At 47.0% G+C, this 25,708-nt stretch overlaps 1 protein-coding gene across 1 annotated transcript; it reads left to right on the top strand.

Annotated features, from left to right (window-relative positions):
• Nucleotides 1-5,367: 5,367 nt before the first annotated feature.
• Nucleotides 5,368-15,276, top strand: LOC124623092 (homeobox protein cut-like 1). Its single transcript, XM_047148884.1, has 2 exons — nucleotides 5,368-5,507; nucleotides 14,889-15,276. Exons 1-2 carry the CDS (start codon nucleotides 5,368-5,370, stop codon nucleotides 15,274-15,276), a joined length of 528 nt encoding a protein of 175 aa, XP_047004840.1.
• The last annotated feature ends 10,432 nt before the right edge of the window (nucleotides 15,277-25,708 follow it).

Below are 25,708 nucleotides of genomic sequence, written 5' to 3'. Positions count from 1 at the left end.
CACCAGTGGTGTACGGCCAGTGTAGGAGATCGCTCCCCACACCATGATGCCGGGTGTTGGCCCTGTGTGCCTCGGTCGTATGCAGTCCTGATTGTGGCGCTCACCTGCACGGCGCCAAACACGGATACGACCATCATTGGCACCAAGGCAGAAGCGACTCTCATCTCTGAAGACGACACGTCTCCATTCGTCCCTCCATACACGCCTGTCGCGACACCACTGGAGGCGGGCTGCACGATGTTGGGGCGTGAGCGGAAGACGGCCTAACGGTGTGCGGGACCGTAGCCCAGCGTCATGGAGACGGTTGCGAATGGTCCTCGCCGATACCCCAGGAGCAACAGTGTCCCTAATTTGCTGGGAAGTGGCGGTGCGGTCCCCTACAGCACTGCGTAGGATCCTACGGTCTTGGCGTGCATCCGTGCGTCGCTGCGGTCCGGTCCCAGGTCGACGGGCACGTGCACCTTCCGCCGACCACTGACGACAACATCGATGTACTGTGGAGACCTCACGCCCCACGTGTTGAGCAATTCGGCGGTACGTCCACCCGGCCTCCCGCATGCCCACTATACGCCCTCGCTCAAAGTCCGTCAACTGCACATACGGTTCACGTCCACGCTGTCGCGGCATGCTACCAGTGTCAAAGACTGCGATGGAGCTCCGTATGCCACGGCAAACTGGCTGACACTGACGGCGGCGGTGCACAAATGCTGCGCAGCTAGCGCCATTCGACGGCCAACACCGCGGTTCCTGGTGTGTCCGCTGTGCCGTGCGTGTGATCATTGCTTGTACAGCCCTCTCGCAGTGTCCGGAGCAAGTATGGTGGGTCTGACACACCGATGTCAATGTGTTCTTTTTTCCATTTCCAGGAGTGTATATTTTGCGTCAGTTGGTATGTCTGTGCACTGATCTTCTCGATCCTATCTGGTAAAGTCTCCACTGACACCTTATGCTTCTGCGTTGTGGCACTCAATTTTTCTCAGAAGAACCTTGTGCTATTTTACTTCTGATAATGCTGTCGTAAACCGTCAGCTAACTGTTGGAATTCCTCCACTTCACCAACTGCTTTGTGGTACATCACAGAAGTTTTAGCTTCACTCATCAGTCGTAAATTAATCAAGCAAAAAGAAGTCTCTTCTAACCAACCACTCATTGTGTTGGTACAATTAACATTGTCAGTGAATTCAGTTACGTCCTCTGTTGATTTGGCAGAGAAAGGCATTATCAAGGTAAACCTTCAAGGTGCTATTGATATCTCTGCGACTCACATGGGTCCAACTAGTTACACCCACGTACTAAAAAGGGCGAGAACAAAGTAAATGGTCACGCACCACACCACAAGTTGCTGGTATTACCAGATGATGGTTGATGCTGTAGACTAGGTTCTACTGTCACCGACGTCCTGAGGTGAAGCCACTACTGATGCCATCGTTGCGACCCGTCGAGCTGGGATCGCTTTGTGTGCAGGAGGCCAAGCATAGAACGCTGGAGAGTAATCAGGAGCACGCCAGAAGGCATTTGTCTGGCACCAGTATCTGTAAAATCATTTATTTCCCAGAATGAGATTGCAGAGTTGTAGTGTGGGTCAGTGCGTCGGATGGCGGCCTTGCATCAGCATCAGGCATGACGAACGGTTGGTGTGGCTGGTGAGCGAGTTGTGATACTGGAGTACAGGTCAATGACCGACGACGTGTATTGTGCAGCAATGGATACGGACAAGTGACTCCCGCAAAGTTTCTGCAGCACAGGGTGGTCCTCACACCTCAGAACTCTCGTCGACAGCCCTCTGCATGCCCATGTAAGGATAGTCAACTATGTGGTCCAGAGTCTGGTGTAGTGAAGACTAGGCCCTGGTTATTCACCATGGATTTCCCAAGACCGCAGCAGATGTTCACGAGTCAGCCGGGGGCTGGGGGACCACGCCACACCTGGGCGGTGTGAGGATAACAGCTTGCAACTCATTTGCGGCTGACCCTCAGTAGTGGAGGGTTGGCAGCACATCAATGTCCCCTGATCCGTGACGTCCCAGTAGGCAGCAATGGCAGACCACGGTCGTGGCTTGTGTCAGGTTGACTGCGTTTCGGCACTGAAATCAGCAAGCTGGTAGCAGGTGGACCACCATCTGTCAGCTTGTCACGGTTTCACTGAAACTCAACAGACAGTCTTTGTCATGGACAGAATAATGGAGTGACTGAATGTGTCTCAGAACTCCGAAACCCTCGACTTTTAAAGAGCTGAACCTGCGCCTGTAACACACTGGCTCTGGGTGCATGATCGAATTTGCCCTCGTTTATTGTTGTCGTCAACACTCCTTGCCTTGCCATGGTGGTTCAATAATTATTCTGCGTCGATGAACTCGGTTCTTCCCTGAATGGTTGACTACTGAACTCTGACGCTTGAAGTTACAGAGTGTTTCTACACACTACCCTGTTATTTATCGCTGAAGTATTTGCACCTTTGCTTCCCTCACTCGGAGGCTGCGTGAAAATGCTCGCCTGACGCTTTGTCTTCCGCCACATCGGTGGTACATTGTGTAGACATTGCGAATGACGCACCGATCCTGACCTGGCCTCCTTGGTTCTTAGCTCACAGCACACAACTGTAAGACATTTTTATTTATATTTGATGATAGTCTACAGTTTCAAATACTGAAATTCTCGTCTGAAAAAAACTGTAATGGGTATAGATTAATAATTGATAATTAATAATCTGTGGAAAGAAATCGATAGATACGTGACAAATAGATGTCTGGGTCGCTTCGGGGAGTGTGCTCAGATAGCCTAAGTAATAAAGGAGCCACTGCCGATAAGTGGGAAACCCGGATTAGAGTCCCGGTCTGGCACCAATATTCATGTGTTGCCTTAGGTAGTACATCTGTGCCAATTACAGTCAAGTTGAGTTTCCGGAATAAATTTCAGTATTAAGAAATTAAGGCACGAGAAGCGAAATTATCCTGCAGTGTAATCTATCTACAGAGATGACATTCCTTTGTCATATAATGCTATTTTCATAAATTTGAGGTCGCCTACAACCAGCTAAGTTACTCCATACTGCAAATCGATTACTTCGCATCAAAACTGCTTTGTTCATCATAACCTAAATTCTACTTAATAAAAGTTGGTTCTGATGTAACACAATATTCACTTCTGGTCACTACGCATAATTGTTTGAAACTGTCTGTCCCTTCCCATATCGATCGTTTCAAATGGTTCTGAGCACTATGGGACTTAACATCTATGGTCATCAGTCCCCTAGAACTTAGAACTACTTAAACCTAACTAACCTAAGGACATCACACAACACCCAGTCATCACGAGGCAGAGAAAATCCCTGACCCCGCCGGGAATCGAACCCGGGAACCCGGGCGTGGGAAGCGAGAACGCTACCGCACGACCACGAGCTGCGAACCGATCGTTTCATTTGAATTTACTTAACCGCTTTGGGGCCTTGAGCTGAGTTTACAATACTTCCACTTACCTGTTGCAAGCAGCGTCTGTATTCCTTCCTGTATAGAAATGGCTTCTTTTCTGCATCCTAACTAAGCTCGCATAAGAAAAATTTTAATCACCATATCCCACAGTTACGGAAATACCGCAGTGTGAGTTTCGTATCGTTCGGTCAGTGTACGAAATGTATCCATGAAATTTTTCTGGCTTACGTTTTACTTATTGTTTAGGGTCCCCTTCGAAACACTTTTCTCCACAATTGATACACCATTCAGAACGCCGATTCCACTTCCGGAAGCATTTTTGGTATTCCTCTTGCTGGGTCGCGCGAAGTGCCATCTGCCAATTTTCTTTTCTCTCGTTTATCGTTGCAAATCTTCGTCCGATCATCGTGGTTTCAACTTTGGAAATTAAAAACAGGTCCACAGGTGCCAGATCTGTAGAACACGGAGGATGAGGCAGCACAGTGATTTCGTTTCTCGTGCAATAGTTACGCACCAACAAGGATGTATGTGCGGGTACGTTATCGCGATTCAAGAATAATTAACTGTCTCGCCACATTTCAGGCCGATTCCTTTTCATATTTTCTCACAGGCGTCGCAACACGTCCAGATAGGACCATCGATTGTCTTTGTAGCACGAATTCGTAATGAACTAATCCTTCAAAGTAAACTGTCAGCATGGCTCTGACATTTGGCCTGACCTGACGAGCTTTCTTTTGTGTTGAACAGTCTTTCCCGGCCCTGGTGTAAACATCATAACCGTAGACCCAAGTCTCATCACCAGTTATCTCATTCTCATTTAGGCGATGCAATTTTTGAGCCGTGGGACGAATTTGGCGTCAGTACGATGCATTCCAAGAAGCTAATTCAGGAAAGTATTTGTATAGAGTGTAGCCATGTATGGAAGTGAAACATGGACGATATATAGTTTAGATAAGAAGAGAATAGAAGCTTTTGAAATGTGGTGCTACAGAAGAATGCTGAAGATTAGATGGGTAGATCACATAACTAATGAGGAGGTGCTGAATAGGATTGGGGAGAAGAGAAGTTTGTGGCACAACTTGACTAGAAGAAGAGATTGGTTGGTAGGACATGTTCTGAGGCATCAAGGGATCACCAATTTAGTATTGGAGGGCAGCGTGGAGGGTAAAAATCGTAGAGGGAGACCAAGGGATGAATACACCAAGCAGATTCAGAAGGATGTAGGTTGCAGTAGGTACTGGGAGATGAAGAAGCTTGCACAGGATAGAGTAGCATGGAGAGCAGCACCAAACCAGTCTCAGGACTGAAGACCACAACAGCAACAACTTGTCAGGATTTCATGACGTAATCCAACTGAATTGTTAGATTCTTCTTCAATCCTTCTGACAGTCAGTCTCCGATTGGCACGCACAATTTCGTTATCGTTAATGACATGAGCGTCGTCGATAGACGTCGAAAGGCGTCATGAAGGAGCGTCACATTTAACTTTCGTGCGGCCACTTTTAAACGGTTTGAACCCTTCGTAACACCCAGTATGGCTTAAGCACTCATCACGGTAGACTTCCTGCATCAGCTGGTGAGTCTCTGTAAAGGTTTTCTTGAGTTAAACGCACAGCTTTGTGGAGAGGCGTTGCTCCTCTAACTCTGCCATCTTGAAATTCGCAAACTGTACGACACAACGTTCTACTCAACACAGCACTGCACAATAACTAACAGATATACAACAATGAAATTTCCGGCCATTACACGTTAAACACAGGCGTGTACAGGGATGCCCACCGCATTTCGCTCCAACGTTACCACTGGCGCGAAATTACGAATGAACAGCCCTCATATGTTTGGTGTAGCACTCTCCATTTCCGTCAGTTTAGTCCACCCAGGACAGACCAATTGTATTTCGTCTAGACTACCTGAAAAGTGCTCATAGTTGGGCGAGCAGCATGGGGCGCACCGGCGCGCAGGTTCCCACGGCTCCTCCGCCAGTGGACGCATTGTGCCCGGACGGTATTGTGGCGACCCGGCCGGCGCCAGGCGTCGTCGCACCGCCATCGCCGCCGCTGCCCATTTTCGGCTTCATTGCGTCCGTCCGTCCACTGTGGCCGCGGCTGTGAACCGCCGCGACACACAAAAACACTCGCCGCAGCGCTGCGCCGGATTCCGCCGCCGTTCTCCGACAAATAATCTAATTTCATGCCGGGTCAGATCTTCCGGCCGCACTCTCGAGACGTAATCCCTACGTTTTAATTACTTGCAGTATTTCCCGTCGCAACAAAAGAGTTTACCGAGTCGGTGGATTCCAGAGAGGAGCGGTATCCGACCGGTAGCTGGGAACACGTTTTCTCTTCACTTGCGCGTTACAGTCGACGAAGTCTCTCTGAAAATGGAGGAAAAATAAAAGACTGCTTGTCTTTAATCTTCTTTAACTTGGAGCTGATTGTATATGGTTTTGTGAGAGACTTAGCCAGAGGATTAATCTTAGTAATTACTTGAATTGTGTTCACCCGCAATAGAACACTGTGTTATGCGCTGTTGAAGCGTCGCTTTACGGCGTAATAGCAACTGGTGTGATTCCAAGTCACTTGCTACTAGCGAAGGAAGTTGTAACGCGCAAAGTTGTGCTGCTTTAAGGCCGGCCGGTGCGGCCGTGCGGTTCTAGGCGCTTCAGTTTGGAACTGCGTGACCGCTACGGTCGCAGGTTCGAATCCTGCCTCGGGCATGGATGTGTGTGATGTCCTTAGCTTAGTTAAGTTTAAGTAGTTCAAAGTTCTAGGGGACTGATGACCTCAGATGTTGTCCCATAGTGCTCAGAGCCATTTGAACCATTTTGTTCTGCTTTAAAATTTTTCGCCGTCTTTGGCTATCAGCATCAGTACAGTCAGTAACATAAGGTGTTCGACATACAAATAGTCCCTTTTGTTAACCTTAAATAGTTTCCAACTTTATTTGTATCTTTAAGTTGTAAAATACGCACGAATATATGCTACTCGTTACCAGCGTTACGCACCATATTCTTACATACATTTTATACTGTGCAAGGTACGTAACCTTCTTTCGTGAAATAATACGTTTCATTACTTTTGGCAAGTTTATTTTCACCTTCACAACTACAATGTTCGCCATTACAACTGCAGCACTATGAAGACGGCATGCAACAAAAGAGTGGAATGAAGTGTATACTACATCCCTGAATATGCAAGTGAACAGCAAATCAGCACAATCGCGCGATTAATCCCATCTGCATTCTGTATGTAAGGAAAGATGACACTATGGCATTCCTATTCAGAAATTGCATTTGAATGTGTATGGTTTGTGTGAAGATGGTGTTACGCCTCGCGTGGGAAGGAGAAATGTCTGACAGTGCCTGTCAGAATTCCACTGCAGAAGGTTCACGGCCTCAAGACTGTGGTCCATCATTTCGTGATACCGTTGCGCGCACCGGGCAAGACCCCTTGACGTAATGCAAATGCGGAATCAGTGGGTTGAGGAGGGCCATATTCAAAAACCTGCAGGATTTCAACATCCCCACACGTCTAGCGCCCGGGAGGACGCATGTATTGTTCACTCGGCCAAGCAGGATCGTATAGCCGTCCAAGACACGTATCTTGAGTCAGGGAATGAACTTGTTTACCTCTGCCCATCTCCCTTTTCTTCTTCTTCGTCTTCTTGCTCTTCTTTATTATTTTGTTCCTATCCCAGCATGTCTTTCTCTTACTTTAACTTACTCTGTTTCTCAGTATCTTCAAGTGTACTAATTTCTCTTCTCCCTTTCTCTCCATTTTTCCTATACTGCTGTATCAGTGCAGCTGAACTTACTCTGGAGGACGACGGTTGAAACCCGCATACGGCCATCCAGATTTATGTATTCTTTGATGTCGCTAAGTCCAATTCCTTCGAATTGGTACGGAGGCCTTCCTTCTCCATCCTTCGCTAATCCGAGCTCGTCCTCCGTCTCTAATGACCTCGTTGTCGACGGGACGTTAAACACTAATCTCCTCTTCCTCCTGCCGATCTTACTCAGTGATTTGGTCTTCCATTGGCGTGAAGAATGTCGACCCTCAGACTAACGGAATAAATCCAGAGTTGAAAGCATGCAGCTGACGTGTACTTCTTCGATGATCCCCGTCATCTAGTTGATAATGTTTAATATTACGTTCAAGTAGAGTCTGGTGGCAACGGTTTACGGTAGTCGAGTGATGGTATGTTTGATTTTCAGGAATTTGCTTTCAGTTCTGTCTGATGCATCACACAGGCCAAAAGAAGGTAGGGATCTACGGCAGTAGGTGAGGGGGATCACTTGGAGCCACGAACGGCCCACGGACAAACCATCGTACCCCAAGCGAGTGTTATAGACGTCTTTTCACCGAGCATTTAGCCTAAATTATGTAGTGGGTAACGTCGGAAATTCCACAAGGTTTTTCGAGGACGATTATACAGAGGTCTTTGTTGATCCATTATGGACTGTGGGACAATGGCTGGTATGTATTTCTTGATGCAATAATTTACCAACAGCCGTATGAATTGTAGAAATTTATTTTATGAACTTCTTATGTGCTACCAGTTTCGGCATGACATTGATGCCATCTTCATGCCCCACACGCCATAGTCGTAAAATCGCTATACACGAAAGGAGCCATATAACTGGATCCGTGAATCAAATTGCTATGGAACAGCTCTTGGTGGCCAGGCGACATAGCGATTTTACGACTATGACGTGTGGGGCCTGAAGATGGCATAAATGTCATGCTGAAACTGGTTACACATAAGAAGTTCATGAAATAAATTTCTACAATACATACGGCTGTTGGTAAATTACTGCATCAAGAAATTATACAGAGAAGTCGCAAGACTAGAAAATTGCATCGAGATCCATGAAGAACTGCAGACGATTCACAATTGTAATGGATCATTTACAGACTGCGACCGTCGGTGAATGCTGGGCGCTCTTGCAAGTGACAGCGCCGGTTTCCGAGTGACCTGGTAATGGTGAGCATTCTCCAGCCAGAAGATAATGGGTTGCATTCCTCTAATCGGGCTGGCTCGAATAGATGGTCTTCAGAGGACAATGCGTTTCCCACCGAATGGTCGGCGTTTCCCGGTACCCGTTGGGGACCATACTGCTGAAAGTGTAGGCAGGCAACAATACTTTACGATAGTACGATGAGCGTTAACAGGATGTGACCAGTCGCCTGCTCTCTGCCCTGGAGGCTGATTGGTCAAAGCGTCCGTCCGCATATGAAAAGAATGTTGTGCAGCTGTGAACAGCCTCTCGAAATCGTGGAGCCGGTCAGTGGTGGCGGTAGGATGCAGGAGGCTAGATAAGTCCTTTGGGACGGAGGTGGTGTGGGGGCGTACTTCAGAATTTAGTAGTCGTGGAGTAGTAAGGTTATTCTCTAGATATGGAAAGTCCAGAAGTATTGAGAAGTGTGTTCTCTTTAGCTTGCGTTCCTGGTTGTTGAGGTGGGTATACATATTAGCAAGCATACTTGTACACGGACTGTTTAGGAAGAGGCCGCCTAGCAGATGTGGAGCCACTGGCTAGTTGGAGGCGTTGTGTGTTGTGTAATGAACGAAGTGGACTTGGCGAGGGTTATAAGAGTAAGAACCAATTGAGTTTTGGTCCAATAGACATTTGAAGTATGGAGTACTTGTGTATGTCGTTCCCCTGTTTGACTTTAGACTGTGTTCATGTGTTCCCGACAGAACAGGTGGGAGAAACTGGTTGGTGACGGTGTAGTGACTGATTGCAGTGTTAGTTGTCCACTCCAGTGATGGACCTGGGAGCTTTTGAAGATAGTCAGTTGACTTCAGGGCACTGAATAGTGGTATAGAGAAAGGGACTGTTTTAAGCCCGTCTCGCTTGTCTAAGTGAGGCTGGCAGCCGTTATTCGGCTTTGTAGCGTAGGTTTACCAGAGCCTAGAAATCATCCAGGTCCGCCAACAAATGTTTGGGAGGGGGTCTACGGAACAATACGTGGCGTGATTTGCCTCGTGCAGCCCACGGCGGTAAGAGTTCTTAGACTCTGGCCGCGGTCACAGTTGGACCTCATCAGACGTTATGGGAACTATGGGTTGAAGACATGAGAAGGAAACTTTCAGCTTGTAGGGATTGGCAGTTGACTCTGAAGATAAGCAAATGAACAGTACTGCGCATAAATAGGCAGGAAGGCCGATTTTATACGATTATGCCATTGCAGAACATTCTCTGGAAACAGTCATATCCGTTAAACATCTAGGAGCATGCGTACGGAGCGAACTGAAGTGGCAGGACCACATACAACGATTCACAGGTAAGGCAGAGGGCAGGGTGAGACTCATTGGAGGAATGGCCTAGTAGTGTAGTTCACACACAGATCAGGTAGCCTGCAAAATCCTCGTTCTACAAATACTTGAATATAGCTTGTCATCTAGTAAACAAACCAGGTAGCGTTGATATAGGAAATACAGAATATGCAAAGAAGAGCAGCACGTTTCCTCAGAGTTTTATTTAGTAAGCGCGAAAGAGTCATGGAGATAGTAGCCCACTCTGGTGTTGTTTAATTTTAAGTCTCGAAGGCGTACTTTCCTACAAGAGTCAATCAATATATGGCTTCCTCCGACGTACATCTCACGGAAAAGCCTATGGAAGAACATGAGAAGATGAGCTCACACTCAGGCTTACTAATATTCGCGACTGTGAGGAGAAAGGGGAGAACTGACAGTGGTACACAAAGTACCCTTTGCCACTTACCGTAAGGTGGCTTCCGTAGAAAGCCGTTTAGATGTATATGAAGATAACCCCGCAACATTTCAACATAAAAATAGGTGCCCAGCTGGGTTTTCGAAGAGCTCCTGTCCTGAATGTGGACCAACTGTCTTAAGTAGCATGCCAATATAGTAGGTAAACTCAACAATGAGGGAGGCATATCAGGCCTGTGGTGTTTTCTAAGGAACCATCCTTGTATTGGACTAAAATTATTTATGGAAACAATCAGAACCAAAATCTGGACGGCTAGGAGAGTTTTTAGATGCCGCTGTTCCGAATGTTGGTCCAATGCCTTGTTCACAGTTTGGCTGTAGCGTTTCGTAGAGAACCATCCCGTCATTTGGCTAAAATATTTTGTGGAGACCAGCAAAACCAAAATCTGTATGCACAGACGCGTTTCGGAGTGCTGCTGTCCCGAATGTGGGTCAAAGCCTTGAACATGGCATGACTGTGGTGTTTCCGAAGGAACCGTCCTGACATTTGGCTAAAATATTTTGTAGGCACCACCAAAAGCAAAATCTGGACAGCTAAGCGCGATTCGAGATGCCACTGACCTGCATGCGGGTCCTATGCCTTGTACTCAGCATGGCTGTGGTGTCTCCTAAGGAACCATCCCAGCATTCTGCTAAAGTGATTTGTGGAAACGGTCAAACTCAAAATCAGGATGGCTAGGTGCGGTTCGGGATGCCGTTGTCACGAATACTGGTCCAATGCCTTGTACGCGGTATGGCTGTGGTATTTGCGAAGGGACCATTTCTACATTTGGCTAAAATATTTTGTGGACGCCACCAAAACCAAAATCTGGGGCGGCTAGCCACGTTTTGGGACGCCACTGTCCCGAATGTGGGTCCAGTACGCGGTATGCTTGTGGAGTTTCTGAAGGAACCATTCTAACATTTGCCTAAAATGTTTTCTGGAAGCGACCAAAACGATAATCTCGATGGCTAGGCGCGTTTCGGGATTCCACTGTCCCAAATTTTGGTCCAATGCTTTCTATGCAACATGGCTGTGATGTTTTCGAAGGAACCATTCTGAAATTTGGCTAAAGTATTTAGTATGAAGCACCAAAACCAAAATCTGGATGGCTGGGCACGTTAGAGGTCCAGCTGACCCAAATGTGGATGCTACGCTTTGTACGCAGTATGGCTGTGGTGTCTTCTAAGGAACCATCCCAGCATTTGGCTAAAGTGATTTATGGAAACGGTCAAACTCAGAATCTGTATGGCTAGACGCGGTTCGGGATGCTGCTGTCGTGAATGTGCCTTGAAAATGGCATGGCTGTGCTGTTTCCGAAGGGACCATCCCGTCATTTGGCTAAAGTATATTCTAGACACTTTTTTTCACTACCTGCTTGTTTTTCATGACCCACCGTCTAATTTCTTATGGTGGGTCGTATGTTGCCACTTAGCCGCTGTGACTGGGTCCGGCGTCCGGTGTGACTGAAGGTAACACCACCCCGGCTACCGTCCCCACTCACATCGTTGCCCGTGTCTCGCCACGTGGAGGCGGGCTCTGTTTGTTTACATCCATATGATATCTTATTCTTGTGCAGCATTAGAAAAACTTATAACTAATACAAAATCAAGTGAGATATTAATAAACAAAACGGAATTAAATATTTAGAAAGAAGGAAGGAAGAGAAATTAATAGAGAAGAGATAGGTATAATATTGCCCGTCACCTGGTTGTGGGCGGCGGCCCTGGTCTTGGAATGACCCTCAAGACACTGTCCATCGCTCACCATGCCTTTAACGTCAACCATCCTAAAAACTAACTTAGCTAGAAGAGATTAGGGTACGTTAAAGCTAGAAACTAAGACTAAGACCTCCTTGTCCAGCCTGCTAAACTATTTACGATATACAATAGAGAGGTAACTGATTTTGTGCTGGGCTCAAAGTTGCTAATGAAAGGGTTCTTGTGGTAATAGTAATAAAGGTAGTGACGCTAACGGTAAGTGTTGAGCCTACAAGGCTCCTAGTAGAGTACATCAGGCGCAAGCACCTCCCGGCCCCGCCGACAACACGACCTGAACGGCGGTTTTCCCCGATCTACCATAGGTATCCGTCGGGTTGGGCTCAAAAGAGAGGAACCACAATTAAGATCCTTCCATCCAGGCCGTGCGCCGCCTCTTACCAGGAGGCGTAGGTCCCTTGAAGAGGTGCCTAACTTTAAGCTTGCAGATCAGAAGTTATTAGTGTAGTGGAGGTTGAGGTATAGGCTGTGTATGTTGGTTGTACAAACAGTTCATGCTGAGCCAATGAGACTTACAATGATACGCGGTATGGCAGTTAGCACCTTCCGGCCCCGCCAGCAACATAGCCTGAACGGTGGTTTTCCCCGATCTACCATAGGTATCGGGTTGGGCTCAAAAGAGAGGGACCACAATTAAGATCCTTCCATCCAGAATGTCCGCTGCCTCTTAACGGGAGGCGTAGGTCCTTTGAGCTTTAAGCTCTTATTAGACGTGTAGGTACTGTTCACTATTACATGTAAGGTGCAATCTGTTTTTAGGATTGTGTGTGACTTGTGCACCTCTTGTCGGTTGTTCCAGACCGTTCTTTGAAGTGGACTTGGTTGACACTATGGATCATCCGCGCTGGACGCTTCAATATCTGTGTTGGTGCCCTGGTCTGTATCTGTTTCTTCTTCATCACTCGTGGTGCTAATCAGATCTGTGTCCCCCTGGGCATCATGACGTCTGTTTGGACCGACTTGACTTCGGTAGGGTTTGTTGCGCAAGTATTCTATTTGCTGGATCTTCGAGATTTCGTCAGTTAGTTTGTTGAGTTCAGTCCAACTTCCCGGTCGCGTATTATGGCATGTAGTTCGTTCTGTGTGTTCAGGCGATTTATGTGTACTGTGTGTCTTATGTTCGTGCGTTGTCCGCAGAAGAAGACAGTGTGTTCAGGGGAACGTTCTTCCCCACATGTGCATCTATTAGTCTGCTGCAGACTCACGCTGTACAGACACCAGCAAAACGACTCACGCGGTACATACACTTTTTTTTTCACTAGCTGCTTAATTTTTAAGACCCACCGTCTAATTTCTTATGGTGGGTCATATGTTGCCACTTAGCCACTGTGACTGCGTCCGGGGTCCGTTGTGACTGAAGGTAACAAACACCACACCGGCTCCCGTCCCCACTCACACCGTTGCCTGTGTCTCGCCACGTGGAGGCGGGCTCTATTTGTGTACATCCATTTGATATCGAAACGAAAATCTGGAAAGGCTAGGCGCGTTTTGGAACGCCGCTGCCCTGAATGTGCGTCCAATGCCTTGTACATGGCCGGCCGCTGTGACCGAGAGGTTTTAGGCAATTCAGTCCGGAACCGCACTGCTGCTACGGTCGCAGATTCGAATCTTGCCTCGGGCATGGATGTGTGTGATGTCCTTAGGTTGGCTAGGTTTAAGTAGTTCCAAGTGTAGGGTACTGATGACCTCAGATGTTAAGTCCCATAGTACTTCGAGTAATTTGTACCATTTGAACCTTGTACACGGCATGGCTGGGCTGTTTCCGTAGGTACGATCTTGACATTTAGATAAAAGGTTTTGTGGAAACCAGCGCCGGCCGGAGTGGCCGAGCGGTTCTAGGCACTACAGTCTGGAACCGCGCGACCGATACGGTCGCAGGTTAGAATCCTGTCTCGGGCATGGATGTGTGTGATGTCCTTAGGTCAGTTAGGTTTAAGTAGTTCTACGTCGTAGGGGACTGATGTCCTCAGAAGTTAAGTCCCATAGTGCTCAGAGCCATTTGAACAATTTTTTTGGAAACCAGCTGTGGTGTGCGTACTGTAAGACCGTCGGTACACACACCATCAGATTATTTGACTTGTCGCTCTAACGAAGTAGGCGAGTGTCAGCAATATGTCTCGTGGTCTTATCGTGGCGTGTTTATCTTCTGCCGTTAAGTCAGACGATAGAAATGCCACTTGCACGCTTAGAGTAGCAGATTGACGGTGACCAACTTTAAACAGAACTTGATTAATCTGACTATCTGTAGTTCGTTTGGTCTTGGTACGTTAATCTTATTCTCACATATCTCTGATACTTGACAAAGTGTCTATACATTTCTCTTCATGGCTGTGTACAGGAATACGATAATCTTATTAGGCGCAGACTGAAATTTGACTACAGACTAATGTAGACGGATGCAGACTGACTAATCGGAGGTCTGTACACTCGTTATAATACCTCGAGCGTTCAGGTATCACTGCGCTAGTGTGATCCGCGAGGAGAAAACGTTCTACGTTAGCAGCAATCTCACTGGCTGCGTTACATATTAATACGCGGATCGGCGGAAGCAGAATTTGGTCCGTCTCTTAGGTAGCGCCATGCCGTAGTGTGGAGACGGACGAGCGCTGCGCCTGCGCTGTTGTGCTTACCGGGGCGCGCTCTATTGGGAAAGTTGTGTACCCGCTGACTACGCGGAACTATGTACACAACACCAGCAAACCAAAAATCTGGATGGCTAGGCAATTTTCAAGACGCCCCTGTGACGAATGTGGGTCCGATGCGGAATCGCTGTGGCGTTTCTGAAGGGACGATCCTGACATTTGGCTAAAATAGTTTTTGGAAACCACCAAAGCAAAAATCTTGATGGATAGACGCGTTTCGGAATGCCGTTGTCCCCGACTGTGGCTCCGGTGCCTCGCAGACGGCATCAGCTCGTTCGGTGCTAATGGCCAGCACGAGTGCGCTTTGTGTGTGCCGCACGGCGAAGACAGCCGGCAGGAGGCGGCCGGGCCGGGTGGCAGGTAGAGCGCGCCCGCCAGCGGACGTGCCGGCCGGGGGAGTGTCCTCACGACGCCGCACCGCGCCGCATATCGGCGCCGCCATCGAGTGATAGGGGCGGGCCGGCAGGATTCTCCACGCCGGCCGCGCCGCGGGCGCCGCACTTAGGCCGCGCCTCACGAGCCGCGGCCGCAGATAACGCGACGCCCGCCCGACGTCGACGCCGACGCCGGCAGCACGCGCGGGCGTTCCGCGCGCTCGTAACGCGCCGATCCCATCTCCGCGGCGGCGGCGGCGACTCTCCGGAGCGACAGGGGGCGGCAGCCGGCACTGCCATTGTCGGCGGTCGTTACTTGCCACGCCCGTGGGCCCACTAAATGCCTCTTAATGCGACTCCTCTCTCTCTCTCTCTCTCTCTCTAGCTCCGGCCGGAGACGTTTCGCCCGAGATGTCTTCATCCCGAGTGTCAGAAATTGCACCGGGAAATTCTTAAGAACCGTCCTTTCCCTGTTACTCCAGTGCGGCTGTTACGATGAGCGGCGTAGATACCGGACTGTGAAGTACTTTGGTAAACACTGCCTCGGAACCTCCTCGCGGCGAATGGCAATTTCGAACGTACGAGGTGCCGCAATGACGTGAGATGCCGGACGGTAACAGCAGTTTTCAGAGGCCATACGGTACGGGCTGTCGTGCGTGCTGCGGAGTCGACGAGACTCTGACGGCTGATAAAGCCATTCATTGGAGCCGCTGGCGGTGTTTCCCTGACAGGTAACAGGTGATTCAAGGCACAGCCGCCATTTCGGAGCTCCCCGCATGGAGATCCTGCTCTTGACGAAACCATCCTTGATCCAGTAAGTTACCTGACCAAGCAAATAAGAATTTAAACTGTAATTAAAATCATTTGTCCATTGACATGATGATGATGATGATCATCATCATCATCCTAATGATATCGGTTTCAAGGCGTTTAACCACAAGGCCATCAGCGTCCTTCAGAATGAGTAAATGCTCGGTCAGAAGAACAAAATCTGGCCTCTTGAGCAGTCTTCTCTGTAAAATGTCCCATGGGCTTTTACTAGACGCTTCAAAAACTATCTGGCAATTGAAACATAAACGACAGTTGCTTATCAACGGATTAAAAAGAAGAAGAAAAATAGGAGCGAGCAAGTCTACACCACTTTCATGTCCTTTCCTAATGATTTTGCCGGCCGCTGTGGCCGAGCGGTTCTCTGCCCTTCAGTCCGAAAACGCGCTGCTGCTACGGTGGCAGGTTCGAATCTTGCCTCGGGGATGGATGTGTGTGATGTCCTTAGGTTAGCTAGGTTTAAGTAGTTCTAAGTCTAGGGGACTGATGACCTCAGATGTAAAGCCCCATAGTGCTTAGAGCCATTTGAACTATTTCTAACGATTTAATAAAACTGTAATAAATTCCTGACATAAAATACTAAATTAAACCAGAAATAGATTAAAGAACTGCTAAAAATTAGTCCCTGCTACAGGTTGTTGGCTTTCCACAAATATAAACGGGGAAAGAGACAACCACTGTGACAACAAGTAAAATCTTGCTAATAGTTGCACACCTGCACCTCAAATATGCTTCAGTAAAAATTGGTGCTTCAGTTAAAAATGCACTGCCTGACAAAAAAGTTAAACACCCAGAACTCAAGGTCCGATATCAATGAAATGGCTCTAATGGCTCTGGGCACTATGGAACTTAACATCTGAGGTTATCAGTCCCTTGAACTTAGAACTACTTAAACCTAACTAACCTAAGGACATCACACACATCCATGCCCGAGGCATGATTCGAACCTACGACTGTAGCAGTCGCGCGGTTCCGGACCGAAGCGCCTAGAACCGGTCGGCCACAACGGCCGGCGGATGTCAATGTAACTTCGTATACCAACACATCATCGGCTGGTATGTAAATGATTATAGAGCAGCAGTCCTCTGTGACATACAGAATGGCCACCTGAGAGCACCAGTGTTGTTTGTGTTCAGTGTTGTAACCAGGCCTGATATGGTATACAAGGGAATTGTCAGAATTTGAGTGATAACTATGAAGGATACAGAGATGCCATGTACTCGTGTTAGACAGAGTTATCAGCAACAGACAGAGTTTGAGTGGGGCCTCGTTGTGGGTCTCCACTTGGTCCACTGATCGAGTCGTGCAATATCTACTCGTAAGGGGCATTTGGATATGACAGTGCCCTTTGTTGGACTGTGTGGGAACGTGGGGGCGGACATATTCGTCCCTAAGGTTCCAGTCTACCCCGTCTGGACATCACAATGGAAGATCGTCGTATTGTGGTCCAAGCACAGCGTAGCCCCGTCACAACCGTTCCCGTCATCCGAAAACAAGTAATGGAGTCCCTGCAACATTCTCCATCATCTCTCACCATTGGACGGAGCCTTGCAGCAGGCGAAATTAGGAAATACCATCCTTTACGGAGGCTGCTGTTAACACTGCAACACAAACTGAAACGTATCAGGTCCGTTCTGGGTTACCTCGTTGCATTTGATATTGTTTCCGGCTCTTTCATTCACTGACGCATCTGAGGCATTAGGGTACCACTTAAATAATTCTATGCTGACTTTGAAGAGCCGTTCCTTCTGGGTAGCCTTTGCATGTAGAAACATTCTGTAGCTGTGTGTTATGGGGCGTTATGAGCTGAGGAAAGGATAGGTGCGGTTCTATGACTCCAGTGTACTCTCTGGGGCGACTTCCATTCGGTTGTCAGAGGTGTGGCACCGACCGCCACAGATCGCAGTGTCTTTCACTGAACAGGTTCGCTAGCACGAAGGTACACCGTGTCCACCTTAACACAAAAATGTAGCTCCTGTGCAGAAAACTCAGTTGTTACAAGCCAAAGCTATACAGTCACAGCATCGGTCTATAGAATTTGTTTGACGTGGGTGAGAGGCCTTTCTCGGAACTAAGAGACTGGAACGATGCCCTCAGATAAAGATTTCTGCCGTTTCTGTGGGAAAAGAATTAGATGAGCTCGTTGTACTGCAGGCGCCACCATCGGCTGTGGTGTCCACGCGAGATGACATCCTCTCGAGTGGGATGGAACTCCACTGGTTGTCCTAAGAAGTTCGAGGTAGCAGGACACTTTTCTACAATTACAGTCGCGAGAGGATAAGCGAGTGATTAAAAATTTTACATCTGTTAAGGGTTCTTGTTTGACGTTTAACTTTTAGGAACTATGCTCGCAGAGTCACAAGCCAAGATCTGGCTGATAAACGTTTTCCTGAGAGGGAAGTTTTAATAGCTTTGTGACGAACATTTTGGCTGGTTGGAATTTAAGGGAGTCCTGGCACTGGCAAATGTTTTATGAGAATCTAGAGAGAGCAAAGAGGCGAGGGACAGCTGGGGGGGGCACACTGGTTCGAGGGTTCGGAGGAGAGATTCTCAGCACTGCGAGCAGCGAGGATTTAGTTCCACCGAGGAACTCTGGCGCGACAGCTCTGGGAGGAACGTGGTGTCAGCCGCAAATCGGTCGACAGGGGCTCACAACACTCCAACTCTGAGGTTATATCATAGTCATAATCTGCATCACAGGCGACCGGAAATGAGAGTAAACAATCGTTCACTAGACGCGCGATTTCTACTAAGTTAGATTTTAGAGGCTTGAGGTTTTGGTTAGCCCACAACGGTTCATTAGCACCTCTGTTAGATATGGCAACTGCATGTGACATCCCGTCCCATGTGGGAAGTTGAACGCCGTGATCGTTTCTTTGATCTCTCCCTTATTCCCTGCGACCTTTGTTTTGTGCATTAAGTGTTATTTTAAACTGCCCATTATCTGTAAAGATCAGCTGTTTCACTTGCTATGTATATCGTTTTTTCGTTATGACCTACCTCAGTAGATTTGTAATGAATCAGGATGAAAGTGGACCTATATTTTATTATAGTGGATAGATGCACCCCACTTTACTAAGATTATTCATGCTTTTTTAAAGAGGTAACACCCCGGGCCCATTTGTCAGGGGTCATCCTTCCCATGACATTATTCCACTGCGCAACACTGAGTTTAAGGGAAGTTACTTGCCTCTCGGGAGCTCTAGCCGACAGAGATCGTTGTGGCTTGCAGAAGACATGTCCAGTTCCGTTGGGGACTTCCAAAACGGCTGCTTTTGAAATGATGCTGGACTCTTGATGAATGAGGTTGCACTGTCTTCAGTGATAAACTACGGTTCTGCGCTATCCCAGATGACGATCTGGGCAGTGGTCCCTCGCTTCCGTTGTTTTGGAGAGGAACAGCGGTATTACTCCTCTAACAAGGGAACCTCCCCATCGCACCCCCCTCAGATTTAGTTACAAGTTTGGCACAGTGGATAGGCCTTGAAAAACTGAACACAGATCAATCGAGAAAACAGGAAGAAGTTGTGTGGAACTATGAAAAAAATAAGCAAAATATGCAAACTGAGTAGTCCATGTGAATGATAGGCAACATCATGAATAACCTGAGCTCAGGAGCGCCATGGTCCCGTGGATAGCGTGAGCAGCTGTGGAACAATAGGTCCGTGGTTCAAGTCTTCCGTCAAATGAATATTTTAACTTTTTATTTTCAGACAATTATCAAAGTTCAGGCACTCACACATAATCAACTTCGCTCTCCAAAATTCCAGGACATGTTCAGATTTGCTTGGACATATGCAGGATTTGACGGTCTACACACGGAAAAATTTGAAACCGTTAAAAACATATGTTTTGACTGAGCACAGGGAAAACTGTGCGACAGAGAAACTGTTGCATTCATTTGTTGCAGTTTATGTGACAAACTCTTATGTTTTCATCACTTTTATGGGAGTGGTTATCACATCCACAATAAAACCTAAATCGGGCAAGGTAGAAGAATCTTTTTATCCATTCGCTAAGTGTACAAGTTAGGTGGGTCGACAACATATTCCTGCCATGTGACGCACATGCCGTCACCAGTGTCGTATAGAATATATCAGACATTTTTTCCTGTGGGGGAATCGGTTGACCTGTGACCTTGCAATCAAATGTTTTCGGTTCCCATTGGAGAGGTACGTCCTTGCGTCTACTAATCGCACGGTTTTGCGGTGCGGTCGCAAAACACGGACACTAAACTTATTACAGTGAACAGAGACGTCAATGAACGAACGGACAGTTCATAACCTTGCGAAAATAAACTTTTCACTTCGGGGAAGACTTGAACCAAGGACCTTTCGTTCCGCAGCTGCTCACGCTAGCTACGGGACCACGGCGCTCCTGAGTGTACACGCTCCTTAATGTTGCATATCTAATGCATGGACTACTCAGTTTGTATATTTTGCTTATTTTTTTCATAGTTCCACACTACATCTTCCTGTTTTCTCGATTGATCTGTGTTCAGTTTTTCAAGGCCTATCCACTGTGCCAACTTATATCCAAATCTGAGGGGGGTGCGATGGGGAGGTTCCCTTGTAAGAGTAATGTGCGGAACTATCGGGTATGACTTCAGGTCACAGTTAGTAGTGACTGAAAGAGCTCTGGCAGCTCAGAAATACTGCACGGACATCCTGCATCCTCATATGTTACCTCCACTGCGTCAGTATAGTTGGTCCATTTCTCAGCTGGACGATACTCGGTCACATGAACCGTCTGCGTGATGCTGAGTTACTCGACTAGCGAGCAAGATCCCCACATCTGTCGCAGAAAGATCGTATGTGTGTGGGACCAGCTAAGAGGTTATCTTCACCCCGCTGCCAATGTCGATGATAACACCGGCCAGATACAGAAGTTATTGACCTGCTTGCTGCAGGAGAAGATTAAGGCTCCATGACAGCCTTCCCAACAGAATCGTACATTCAGACGACATGGGGTGCAACGTCATACTAATAAGTGGGCCCATACTGCAAAGTTCTTTATAATCTCGAGCCGACTTTGCAATCACTGAAATAACACCACCCACCCTCTCAAACCATGAAATGTCAATTCACTTCCTCCTCCTTTTCTGGGTTCATCACTTTTTTATCGCGTTGTGTGTATTAAAAGACACTTGGACATGCAGTCAAAATTGTAAAACTATGTTTCGCGTAATACTAAAAAAGTATGAACGAACTACTCTGAGGCAGCTTACTTCTACCGAAAAATTTAAAATGGTTCATGAAGTTTCCCATAAGCAGAGCAGAGAATGGGCTCCGCATATTCATAAAGTCACTAAAGTTGGCGAGACCCGTTTCCGCTGTGTGGAAAAAGCAAAAAGTAAAGTACAGTAGGGAAAACCAAAGCAAAGTCGCGAAATAGTATTACTTATGAGACTCTAAGGCAGTCTAGAAACAGGTTTTGTTAGCTGTCCCCGTATCGGCCCTGTGTTGAAGTGATGCTTCTGCTACTTTCGCATTTAAAGCTTAAATCGTGTGGCGGAGAATTTACCAAAAAATCTAGTTTTGGAAGTTAATTTACGTTACTCATATTTGTTCAGCATTTGCAGACAGTGTAAGATAAAGATATTAGGTGCTCCAGTTGCAGGAATCACTAATAGAACGTTGGCAAATACACTCCTGGAAATTGAAATAAGAACACCGTGAATTCATTGTCCCAGGAAAGGGAAACTTTATTGACACATTCCTGGGGTCAGATACATCACATGATCACACTGACAAAACCACAGGCACATAGACACAGGCAACAGAGCATGCACAATGTCGGCACTAGTACAGTGTATATCCACCTTTCGCAGCAATGCAGGCTGCTATTCTCCCATGGAGACGATTGTAGAGATGCTGGATGTAGTCCTGTGGAACGGCTTGCCATGCCATTTCCACCTGGCACCTCAGTTGGACCAGCGTTCGTGCTGGACGTGCAGACCGCGTGAGACGACGCTTCATCCAGTCCCAAACATGCTCAATGGGGGACAGATCCGGAGATCTTGCTGGCCAGGGTAGTTGACTTACACCTTCTAGAGCACGTTGGGTGGCACAGGATACATGCGGACGTGCATTGTCCTGTTGGAACAGCAAGTTCCCTTGCCGGTCTAGGAATGGTAGAACGATGGGTTCGATGACGGTTTGGATGTACCGTGCACTATACAGTGTCCCCTCGACGATCACCAGTGGTGTACGGCCAGTGTAGGAGATCGCTCCCCACACCATGATGCCGAGTGTTGGCCCTGTGTGCCTCGGTCGTATGCAGTCCTGATTGTGGCGCTCACCTGCACGGCGCCAAACACGCATACGACCATCATTGGCACCAAGGCAGAAGCGACTCTCATCGCTGAAGACGACACGTCTCCATTCGTCCCTCCATTCACGCCTGTCGCGACACCACTGGAGGCGGGCTGCACGATGTTGGGGCGTGAGCGGAAGACGGCCTAACGGTGTGTGGGACCGTATCCCAGCTTCATGGAGACGGTTGCGAATGGTCCTCGCCGATACCCCAGGAGCAACAGTGTCCCTAATTTGCTGGGAAGTGGCGGTGCGGTTCCCTACGGCACTGCGTAGGATCCTACGGTCTTGGCGTGCATCCGTGCGTCGCTGCGGTCCGGTCCCAGGTCGACGGGCACGTGCACCTTCCGCCGACCACTGGCGACAACATCGATGTACTGTGGAGACCTCACGCCCCACGTGTTGAGCAATTCGGCGGTACGTCCACCCGGCCTCCCGCATGCCCACTATACGCCCTCGCTCAAAGTCCGTCAACTGCACATACGGTTCACGTCCACGCTGTCGCGGCATGCTACCAGTGTTAAAGACTGCGATGGAGCTCCGTATGCAACGGCAAACTGGCTGACACTGACGGCGGCGGTGCTCAAATGCTGCGCAGCTAGCGCCATTCGACGGCCAACACCGCGGTTCCTGGTGTGTCCGCTGTGCCGTGCGTGTGATCATTGCTTGTACAGCCCTCTCGCAGTGTCCGGAGCAAGTATGATGGGTCTGACACACCGGTGTCAATGTGTTCTTTTTTCCATTTCCAGGAGTGTAGACTCCTATGTGAGTCATATAGTGCGATTCATGACCGGGCAGCGCAAGGACGGTGTGTGCCATCACATGTGACTAAGTGGCATCATATGTGACTCAGGAGGCAGCATCTGCCAAGCGGCAGCAAAGGTCTGGATAGAGTTGAACTGAATCAGTCGTTTACTGTCAGAGTGCCTTACACCGAATGTAGCAGTGAACTGTTCCAATAAGTTGAAACGTCCCCTTAGAAAAAATTATGAATTGCTGTGCTGATAAACCTCTTACGTTATTTGATCTTCAAACAGCTGAGTAGAACTGAACGTACTCAGACATTTCTCTCTTTACTTATTCTGATCAACACTAAACTGACACACAATATTTTTAGCGCAACGCAATCTGACTTTCGATAATCTCTACAAAAGAATGGCCCTGACTAACTTTAAACTATACCTTTCACAAATCACTTACCTCACAAAAAGCTTCGTTACTCGAACTACTGCAATACAGCGAGCGCCACTACTGCCAGCTAAATAAAAGATTCAAATTACTGAAGGCACTAACTACTGATAGGCACAGTTAGCAAATGAAAGATTTTGATAGAGGACAAACAATGTATTCACATTAATAGTGTTCAAAAGTCATTATATATATATATATATATATATATATATATATATATATATATATATATATATATCAGTTCATGACATCCAGTCTTACAAATTTACTCTCTCTGATGGACACACATCCAGATCATCTGCTCTCAAAACTCCGCAATTTTTCTCCCCACATCCACCACTGCTGGCGGCTCACCTCCAACTGCGCAACGCTACGCGCTGTTAACATCCCTGTGGAACACTACAATAGCAAATATTGCAACAATGCCGACCAGCCTCAGACTGCACACAGCACACCCAGTGATTTTCTTACAGAGCGCTACGTGGCGTTACCAGTATAAGAACCTAAACAGCCTACTTACATACCCTCCATGCTCCCCACAAAAAATTTTACAAATTCTTTTGGGCAGTGGCCAGTACAGATTTGCAGAAACTTTTCATAATTACAATAACAAAGAAATGAAATGCACACATTTATTGATACAATGTTGGTCAAAAGTTAAAATTTTCACACAGTCCATAAAGACAATCCTGATCACTCGTCACAGTAAAATTGCAGTGTTTTTCCCAAATTCTGAGCAGTAAAAGAAAATGAACACGGAAGTAGTGGATTTCCATGCAGTTTTGAAGAAGTAGTGTTGTCCTTCCAACGGAAAGACAGTGCTGACTCTTGACATCCAGAAAGGTAATGGGCCACAACAGAGCAAACCCACAGTAGAGTCAGTCGACGTTTTGAAGAATATTGGTAGGCAGGTCATCATAGAGCAGACCCACTGTAGTCCTGGTAGAGACTGTGATATTGGTGGGCCACCAGAGGTGCAGACCCACTGCAGTCCTTGTAGAAATAATGCAATTGGTGGATTATCAAAGGTGCAGACCCACTTCAGTCCTTGTAGAGACGGCCAGCAGCCATCTGGTGCAACTTTGCAGGTGCACAATCACCATGGAAGAGTCTTGTACTGTATAGCAAGTCCATAAACAACCACTTGTGCACTCACAAACTTTTTGGTGTGTCCTTAGAAGTCTTGCAGATAATATAGCAAGTCCATAACCACCACTTGTGCACTCACAAACTTTTTGGTGTGTCCTTAGAACCAGCAGTGTTGCTAACCAGTCCCTTGCTGAATGCCGGCCAAAGTGGCCGTGCGGTTAAAGGCGCTGCAGTCTGGAACCGCAAGACCGCTACAGTCGCAGGTTCGAATCCTGCCTCGGGAATGGATGTTTGTGATGTCCTTAGGTTAGTTAGGTTTAACTAGTACTAAGTTCTAGGGGACTAATGACCTCAGCAGTTGAGTCCCATAGTGCTCAGAGCCATTTGAACCATTTGAACCTTGCTGAATTATCAACACACGTGCAAACACTAACAGTCCCCTTTTGTTCATATATTGTGCATATACTATGACCACCAGAATCGTGTGCAGTGAAATGTAACTTAATTTGAAGAACTGGTGTCTATACAATTATAAATTTACAACATAAGAATACAATTACAAAGGTACAAAATACATCATTAAAGAACATAACAATACAGATAACATTTGTAGTAATAGGGGCTTTACAAAAGAATAGAAATAAACATATACATCAATTACAGGAATTATGACATAAGTAAATTCATAAAATGTCTGAATAACTTTCGAAACATCAACTTCACACGTGAGCATTAAAACAAAACAGAATAAATAATGTCTAAACATCTTTACAAAGTACATAACATATTATTAGAAAAACTCTACAACATAAGTCTTATCAGATAAACACATAAAGACAGGAAGAACACAAATACACAAGATACACAGACACATAGTGGAATAACACAAAAGGACAGGACAGGATTTGTTTCCAGGGTGACGTTTGGTACTGCAGTCCAACCCAAAACTTCATTTCATAGATGTTTCCTCTTATTTCAACATTTGTTCCCACAAGGAAAAACATCCTTATGAAACGTCCCCTTAGAAAAATATATGAATTATTGTGCTGATAAACCTCTTACATTATTTGATCTTCAAACAGCTGAGTAGAACTGAACGTACTCAGACATTTCTCTCTTTACTTATTCTGATCAACACTAAACTGACACACAATATTTTTAGCGCAACGCAATCTGACTTTCAACAATCTCTACAAAAGAATGGTCCTGACTAACATTAAACTATACCTTTTACAAATCACTTACCTCACAAAAATCTTCGTTACTCGAACTACTGCAATACAGCGAGCGCCACTACTGCCAGCTAAGTAAAAGATTCAAACTACTGAAGGCACTGACTACTGACAGGCA

This window comes from Schistocerca americana, chromosome 7, assembly GCF_021461395.2.
Source record: "Schistocerca americana isolate TAMUIC-IGC-003095 chromosome 7, iqSchAmer2.1, whole genome shotgun sequence".
Classification (NCBI taxonomy): Eukaryota; Metazoa; Arthropoda; class Insecta; order Orthoptera; family Acrididae; genus Schistocerca; species Schistocerca americana.
Note: the sequence above shows the minus strand (reverse complement) of the source record. Positions and strands in the feature narration are given on the sequence as shown.

Bases quoted from the DNA above. Each gene is read 5' to 3' on its own strand.
- LOC124623092 (XM_047148884.1), top strand. From the start codon at position 5,368: ATGGGGCGCACCGGCGCGCAGGTTCCCACGGCTCCTCCGCCAGTGGAC. The intron at 5,508-14,888 runs GTCCGTCCGTCC...CGCACGGCGAAG, and splicing joins CCCATTTTCGGCTTCATTGC to ACAGCCGGCAGGAGGCGGCC.